Source organism: Zeus faber (genome assembly GCF_960531495.2).
Source record: "Zeus faber genome assembly, chromosome: 20".
In the NCBI taxonomy this organism is placed as follows: Eukaryota; Metazoa; Chordata; class Actinopteri; order Zeiformes; family Zeidae; genus Zeus; species Zeus faber.
The window spans coordinates 18234820-18243926 of NC_137207.1; the positions used below are offsets into that span (position 1 = coordinate 18234820).

Sequence of the window (9107 nt, forward strand, 5' to 3'; positions counted from 1 at the left end):
AAATAATAATAACAATAATAAAAGAAGAAGAAGGTGAAGGTGAAGAAGAGGAAGAAGAAGAAGAAGAACATTCAATGAATATCAATACACCTCTAATAAACGGGGGTCGATTTTGTGTGGAGTACAGCATCAGGCTTCACAAATGTAATGACTTTGTCGACAAACACAACTTTGCTGACAAATGTGCAAATCTAAAGCCCATTAGTGGGGGAGAGTGGAGATAATATCGATTCACACATCATACATTTCGGGTGTCACAGCGGTTGAACAGTACAAGTCAAGAGGGGAGAGGGATGGACCAGCTCAGGAGGTAGAGCTGGTCGTCTAGTGATCTAAACGTTGCTGGTTTGATCCCAGGCTCCTCCTGCTAGCACGCTGTAGTGTCCCTGAGCAAGACACTTAACCCCTAATTGCTCCTGATGGCTGCGTCCGTCGGTGTTTGAATAATTGTAAGTCGCTTTGGATAAAAGCGTCTGCTAAATGTAATGTAATAATGTAAAAAAGTAAAAGAACGAGGAAAAAATGCGATGAAATAAAAATAGCATGCAGTAGGCTTTAAGTACACGTCCGTCAACAAAGGTCAACGGGGAATAGCACTTGTACAGCTGACCAGCTAACTAGTGGGCCTAATAGGGTCTGCAAAGTATTAAGCTGGTACTGTGTTGTCAATATGTGCACATCAATAGTGTGTAAGTAGACCAATATCTATATTGTATACGAATATCCATCTATAGTCTGGCAAAAAAAAAATACATGATATATTACTATTATATGCAATATTAATATCTTTGCTGCAGACCCACTGCAATTCCTTCCCCAACCCCCAGGGGGGTGCGGACCCCAGTTTGGGGAGTGCGTACCACAGACGTCCGGGCGGACGCGCATCTGTGGCGTTCACACGACCAACAAAATAAGTTGCGACGGCGACACGCTGTCGGCCCGGGACTGTCCACGGCCGCACTCACGGTGAAGCCGCGTTCAACGTCACGTAAAGTGAAATATCCACGACGTCGCGTGGAGGCAAATGGCCGTTGGACGTGGTCGTTCGGTGCCACCTCCCTGTCGTTTCCTATTAAGATCTGTGACCGCGTCAGTCTGCAGCTGGAACATTCACCAGGGCCGCTCGGAATGCAGCACGTAGGTGCAGCCGCGGGGTGTTTGTGCTTATTCGCAGAGGATTTCAGGGGGCTCGGTTGGCTGGTTGTGCACGCACACTGCACAATTTCGTGCAAATTGAAGAATTAAAAAAAAAAGAAACGGGTTGAAAAGCTCGGGTGGCGTGATCAAGTCAATGTGTCACAACAACAATAGTTCGCCAGCGCTGGTAAATATACATCTGGCGCTGGATGAATAAGCGTGAACAGCAGATAGCGCAGCAGCCAATGGGAGGCCGGCTCTCAGAGGACATCGGCGAGCGGCTGGCCAATGGGAGGCCGCCTCCCAGGAGGTAACGAAAGGTTCGACTCTTTTTCGAGACGCTGTTCTCGACGAGTCGCCCAGGGGGGGGGGGAGAAGAGTCGTTCCGTTTGCCCACCCGCCGTTCGCTCGGTTCAGGTGGCGAAACGAGCAACGCGAGGGTTCGAGTAGTCTGCGTGGTAAATGCGACGCTTCCAGTGGCCGCTGCTGCTGCCCCCGTCGTATTCACCTGCACGCTTGCGAATGAATTGTCTTTGTCAAAATGGAGGGAGGACGCTTAAGATTTCTCGGTGTTTCCTTTAATTGGAAGACGTCTCGGGAATTATACCAGTAAACATAAAACATATATACTGTCGCCAAGTTGGTTTGGCGCTGCTGTCCGTCATCCCACAGGTGATTCCCCTCGTCCCCGTGTCCTGCGTGGCCCGGGTGGCGTGGGAGTCGCTTGGGCGCTCGCACGTCACAGGGCCCCTTGCGCCGAGTCGTTTCGCGTTTGAGGCGAGCCGTTCGCCGCGACCCGGTCGTTCGCGAGCCTTGCGTCACCCCAGCCGGAGCGAGCCGCGTCTCCCAGATGCGCACCGAGCCGCACCGCGCCAAGTCCGCAGCTGCGTCTCCCTGCTCTCCCGCTTGCGTTCGCCTCCGGATAATTACAGGCGCAGTCGTATTCGGATTTGTCGTCTTTCAGTAAGTATGCGTATAATATTAGTTCTTTTTTTTTTATTTTTTTTATTTTTTTATTTTTTTTAAAATACATATTAACCGCCGCGCAGCTGCAAAGCATGGATGGATCAGCGCGGAAATGGAATGTGCGCGCGGTGTGTTTACCCCTATAATTAAAAAATATTTATATCGCTCTCTCTCTCTCTATATATATATATATATATATATATACATTTCAATAACACCGCGTCATGTCATCCATGTTGTGTATATATTTTTTTCCGCCGCAGCCGGCTCGCCATCAAACCCCGATCACCATGACGGAGGAAGCGGAGCCCCAGTCCCAGTCCCAGACCCGTTCCAGGAACGGGAATAAGAGCCCGCGGGCCCAGCCCCACTCGGATTCCAGCGTCGCCGGCGCCACAGACGACTCGTTCGACCACACGTACCGGGAGAAGGAGGGCCCCAAGCCTCCCACGATCATCGTGTGGAAGAACGTCATCCTGATGACACTGCTGCACGGCGGCGCCGCGTACGGAGCCTTCCTCGTCCCATCAGCATCTCCCTTGACCTTGGCTTGGTGTAAGAACAACACTCCGCTAACACTGTCAGGTGTCTTAAAAAGCCCCAAAGTGACTTCAATTCAAAATATCTTCCACGCATTGCGCTTTGACAGTCATTGAATAGTCGTGCGCTGGAACTGCTGAGGTCCTGAACATGTTTTCAATTCAGTTCTTTTTTTTTTTTTTTTTTTTTTTTTTTTTTTTTTTTTACAAAAATAGGCCCCAAAACTCATCAAACAGGCTAACATTTGAATGTTTGAGGTGTGCTGGTCCTGAAAACGCCTTAAAATGTCTTAAGTTCAGTTAAACAAATACACAGGTCCTGCAAATCTACAGGTCCTGAACATGCCTTCAATTGGGTTTTTACAAATATTAGACCTCAAAGGCCATTCAATAGTCTTACGAATGGATTTCTGAAGTCCACAACAGGTCCTTAAAGAGTCTTGAATTCAGTTTTTACAAATAAAGTCTTACATTCAGTATTACAAGTATAAGCCCTTAAAGGCCATTCAGTAGTCTCAAATTTGAATTTATGAGTTCTGCGGGTCCTTAAAAAACCTCAAACTGAGTTACACACACACACACACACACACACACACACACACACACACACACACACACACACATATATATATATATATATATATATATATATATATATATATATATATATATATATATATTAGGCCTTAAAAGTCATAGCATAGTCTTAAATTAGAATCTGATTTTATTTATAACTATATTTTTGTCAAAAAGAGTCAAAAATCTTCAGCATCAGAGTCAACATCCATGGTGTAATCAAAGCCTCAGGCCACCGCTGTACGTCTTACTTCATCTGTGGTAGTTCTAGTACTTGCCGGTCTGACTGAAGTTCTGTGGTTTGTTGGATTCATCACAGACAGTTACGTGCTATCTGGCATAAAGGAAACTGTAATAGTATGCTATAATAGTCGTTCCTCTAAAAATCATTAAAAAAAAATAATAATAATAAAGCTCTTGTAATGTATGAAGTTGGTAGTGACGGGACATCTCTCTGTCGCCCCACCACCACGCAGCTCTCTTGTGCTTTTTGATAAGTGCTTTGGGGGTGACGGCCGGAGCTCACCGTCTGTGGAGCCACAGGTCCTACAAGGCCTCCTTACCGCTCCGAATCTTCCTGGGTGTCGCCAACTCCATGGCCTTTCAGGTGACACACACACACCTAATTGCAGTTTTGCCAATAGCTAGTAAGTGCCATGTTGCGCTGAGTGTGTGTGTGTGTGTGTGTGTAATCTTTGTCACACGCCGTCCCCGCAGAACGACATCTTCGAGTGGGCTCGGGATCACAGGGTGCACCACAAATACTCTGAGACGGACGCCGACCCCCACAACGCCATGCGCGGCTTCTTCTTCTCCCACATCGGCTGGCTGCTGGTGCGCAAGCACCCCGATGTCATCGAAAAGGGACGCAAACTGGAGCTGAGCGACCTGAAGGCGGACACGGTGGTGATGTTTCAGAGGAAGTGAGTGGCTTTAAAACAAGTCGTGTGTTTTTTTTTTTTTTGTCTTTTTTTTCTAAATGTCCGCAATCTGGAAGAAACAGACAGAATGTGGGAGTTTATTAGTCGCAGATGAATTGTCAAAGAAATAATTGCGAGTCACATTTAAATGGTGTCGACGTTCATTTTATCGGGACTATAGTTTTTCTTTGGGAAAACCACTATGAATATTAGGACATACAAGCTTGGGCAGACGGTTGATGTTCTTCATATTGTGACATCTGTAACGCGGGCACAAATTTCCCACAAAATGTGGACGGAAATGTGATGGAATATGCAGGATCTAGCAATATCAAAAAATAATAAAATCGAAAAGTTTTACAAAATAATTGTGATTATGTAGTACTTGTGAGGGCTCTATTGATGAAACCTACGTCACATTCTACACACCTGCCATGAATGCATTGCATCGTATAAACTTGCCGCGCTAAAGTAAACCGAACAAACCCGTCTAACTTCCACCACTCTCATGAGCTCAGATGTCGGTTTCAACTTGTCAACGTTCTTTAACTGGGTTACGGTTAATAAGGTTTGCCAAAGACCAGTGAGTCCGTTTTTTTTATTAGAATGAAGTGTTTCCCACCATTTGCAACTGGTCATAGCACAACCTCCCTCAACTATGATTGTGCTTGAATGCAGTGCAATGGGGCAAACGTTTTAGCCCTAAAAATAAATGCAAGTCTCTTTTTCAAAACCTAAAATATTGTCAGACAGTCTTTATGTGTTATACTGGGAGATGAGAAATACTGCAAACCGTGCATTTCATCAGGTTTTTCAGGTTTTATTTCTTCTGCACGCGCTCAAATCAGCTTCTCTTGGCTACATCGGCACCAACGTAAGAGAGACTAGAAACCGGAAGTTGCATCGCTTTCTACTGGCAACTCGCTGTCGCCAGCGTCAACGCTTTGGACGAACTGTGGCAATTCCAAAAAAGTGATTTTAAAATAAAATGTGATATTACTGTTATTTAAAATTTGTTCAGAAATACTGTAAGACACAAATGAGTGTAAAGTTTCAAATTTTTGAAATGATTATTTTATTTACGTTTACGATCACCTCCCTCAGGTATTACAGACCATCTGTGGTGGTCATGTGCTTCCTGATCCCCATGCTGGTGCCTTGGTACCTGTGGGGGGAGTCTCTGTGGGTGGGCTACTTCGTGCCGGCCCTACTGAGGTACACCCTGGTCCTGAACGCCACCTGGCTGGTCAACAGCGCCGCCCACATGTGGGGAAACCGGCCCTACGACCACGGAATCAACCCCAGGGAGAACAAGTTCGTCACGTTCAGTGCCATAGGTGAGCAGGGACCCCCCACCGGGTCCCTAGAGGCGCTTCCAGCGCTTTTGTATTTCGCCCCTGGAAATGTTAGCACCAGAATACCCTGGAGAGAGCACCTTTTGTGCTGAAGTGCTTGGGGAGAAAAATAACGAAATAAATAAATACATAAATAAATAAATAAATAAAACGCAGTCATTGAAAGCCTGTTGATATTCTCTCCAGTTTTATTATTCAAGTTGTATTATAGAATGGAAAAAAAATATATATATATATTAGGAGAGGGAGAGAGAGACACTTTTTTGTTTCTTTTTTTTAACTTTTAAGGTTCCTTTATTTTCAGGAAGTCATGTCACAGAAAGTTGATTACGAGGGAACCAAAAAAAAGCAACAAAATTAAGAGACAAAACACATGAAAATCACAGGTCAGTAAGAGTATAGACATTTCTCTTCAGAGATAACTAGGCACAGAGGGATCTGTTGATGTCTTCACCCATTTTGAGACAGCTGTTCACTACAAGGACGGCTCCCTTTGTAGCCCGGACTTCCTCCTTTTGTACAGGGGGAGGGAGAGGGAGAGAGAGGGAGAGAGAGATAGAGAGAGAGACTCATTTTCACCTTTTTTTTTTAATTTTTTTTTTATTTCCACCGGGCGCCCAGGTGAGGGATACCACAATTACCACCACACGTTCCCCTACGACTACGCCACCAGCGAGTTCGGCTGCAAGCTGAACCTCACCACCTGCTTCATTGACCTGATGACCTTTCTGGGCCTGGCGACGAACTGCAAGAGGGTGTCCCGCGAGGTGATCCACGCCCGGATACAGCGCACCGGCGACGGCAGCCACAGAAGTGGTTAAAAAAAAATATGGGCGATGCGAACCCCCGACCCCGCCCCCAAAGAGAAACAGCCTCATTTTGAGGACGCTAACGTTGTTTTGATTGTGTTGTTCATTGGGAGGGGCTCTTTTTTTTTTCTTCTGTGTAGCTACAGCCGCTCTGTACTTTCTAGGTTCCTCGAGGTTGAAAAATCAACTTCGTCGCAGTTTTGTTTTGTTTTTTTTTGGGGGGGGGGGGAGTTGGGTGTTGTAGCTACAACAAAGGAAAGTGAAAATCTGTGTTTTGTGAAGCTCCTTGCACCGTCATCGCTCCTAGTGCTCAGACGGCGCAGTTTGTTGCAGCGATTGCGTTGCCCCCCCCCCCCCCCCCCCCAAAATTATCAAGAACGCTCTGTCTGGGCGTAGGGAAGGTTCTTCCTGATATCCTGCTACACCCTCCTCCGTCATCCGGCACTTTGCCGCGCAGCGTCCCCATGTAGCCAAATCCAGTTTCTACAAAAGGTTAATCGACTATCACGGCGCTGCACCGGGTAAGCGTGCTTGATCTGGATCCTCCGGCCTTTTACTGTAAACGCAGTTCACGCCGGTTTCTCCGCTGACTTCTCCTTTCCTTCGGGTAAAGGAAGTGAGGAGATGCACGCGGCGTACGCCACGCACGGAATTGAACCACAACCCTTTTTTGCGGCGTCGCAGCGTTAACTGTAGAGTGTAAAGGTGTACGCCACAACCATCTCCAGTGAATATCAACTATTTGATGAATTGGCAGAACAATCAAAAACAATGTGATAATCGCCTTTTTTATTTGATCTTTTTTGCACTCAACCCGAACACGGTGCGGATCCTGCGAACGCGTCCGAGTTTGCGGGGATGCCGGCGGCAAAAAAAAAAAGCACTGTTAGACATCCAAAAAAATGTAAAATATTCCTCTCGGCGCTACGCCACGGGGGGGGTCGACGATAGTCTCTTTTTGGTAAACCCCCTCACGCGTCGTAGTGTCCGGAATGTGCCAATCGTCCCCAGCACACTGTAGCTCCGCGTCGCCTCTGCACTCCACACCGACCGCGGGAGGTTTTGTTTGTTTTGGGGTTTTTTTGACAACGCACTGGTATCGGTCACTTGGCTTTTTTTTCTGTCGCACCTTCTCCTTCTCCCCCGTCCCCGAAAGATTGACCCAGGTGTGGCGACCCAGAATGGCAGGCGGGGGGGGAATTGCAGAAAGGGGGTGAATACCCACCGTGAATATGGAGGTGGGTGGGTGGGTGGGGTCGTTTCTTGTAGCAAAACAACTCTGCGAACAGTTCTGGTGTCACAAAGAAGGTGCCATGCATGGACCATGTGTTGTGCCGAGCTTGTCCGTTTTTGGTTTTTTTTAAATAATCCCAAAAACGGCTTCTCCGCATTTTAGTTTTGTACCAAACCGTGAAGTAGCTTTTGGATCACCAGAACTGTTTCGCTGTTGCTTCTTTTGGGTAGCACCCCCCCGCCCCCCCGCCCCACCACCACCACCACCATCATCACCACCACCCCTTTGACGTCCCCGCTGAGTTGATTGTCGCCGAAAAAAAAAAAAAGATTTCAGAAGCGTCGCTTTTTATATTACTCTTAAATAGCTGGTTGTGTGCTGGGCTTGAATTAATATTTATATATTTATTTCCTCTTGTTTATTTGCGTTTAAATGTCTCTCGAGGAATAAATTTGTTGATTTAAGAAGAAAATAAACCATGGAAAAAAAACAAACAAAAAAAAAAACCACAACAACCGCATTTTTCCGCCGTCCCAAATTTGGTTCACGATCTCCCAAAAACAGACTGAATTGAAACAAAGGTTTATTAAGTCAAAAAAAATAAAAAAAATAAATAAAAATAAAATCAGGACACTGCCTAATGCCTTATGACTTATATCCATTCCTGATGTTTCGCCGACATCCTGTCACGAAAGACGAACAAAATATCGCAAAAGAAAACCCGCCCCGAGTTTGGGGTTTCGCGCCGAACCGAGCGTTTTTTTTGACCGTCTCATTCTCAGCGGCCACGCGACCGCGCCCAACCAAGCATTTCAGAGCAGACCGGTCGACGGAGCGAGTACAGCGCTCAAGTCGGTGCGAGCGTAGCATTTCTGAGTCGTCCCGTGTCCGTTCCCGGATAAAAAGGACGCCCGCCGCGGACGTTGGATGGGGTTGTTTTGTAAGACATTGAAACTTTGTAGAGAAAGCCTCCCTGATGTTTTGTGCCAACCGGTTTTTACAACACGAGATTTGTTGCAACAAAAAAAAACAAAAAAAAAAACTATCGGCGCCATTTTTTTTGTTTTTTGTTTTTTGTTTGTTGTTGTAATATTGCTTTTTCCGGGAAATGTTAGAGCATCATAGCACTTACGAAACTCTACAGTTGCCACAAGCCATGTAAACAATTTGCTGTCCAGTGCTCTGACGTAAACAGCTCCTTCATCGTGACGAGGCGGCATCACAAGGGTGTCCTTGTGCCTTGTGAGTGACGTGTAAGATATGAAATATATTCTGAAATAAATTTCACAGGTATTTTCAATACACGTGCAATTGAAAGAAGTTGTCGCTCCTTTATTTGCGCCCACTGACCGAGCGCCGCTGAAGTGGCGACCTGTCAGACCGTCTGTGTCGGGCGGGATGGCGCCCGAATTCCCTTTGTAATGTGTTTATTTTTTGTTCATTGACTTCCTTTTCTCAAAAGATTTCCTCCCAACCGATTTTTCTTTTACTTGTCTCTGAGCGTTTGAGGCGGTGAGGATATTTTTGCGTTCTTGCCGGGAAAGGCGGACCGCGCCACCAACGATGGAGAC

General features: G+C 46.3%; 1 protein-coding gene across 1 annotated transcript; it reads left to right on the forward strand.

The window, feature by feature from the left end:
- The first annotated feature begins 2000 nt into the window (after positions 1-2000).
- On the forward strand, positions 2001-6571 carry scd (stearoyl-CoA desaturase (delta-9-desaturase)). Its single transcript, XM_080021020.1, has 6 exons — positions 2001-2100; positions 2367-2658; positions 3695-3825; positions 3936-4141; positions 5243-5475; positions 6115-6571. Exons 2-6 carry the CDS (start codon positions 2394-2396, stop codon positions 6312-6314), a joined length of 1035 nt encoding a protein of 344 aa, XP_079877146.1. The 5' UTR covers positions 2001-2100; positions 2367-2393; the 3' UTR covers positions 6315-6571.
- Positions 6572-9107: the final 2536 nt, after the last annotated feature.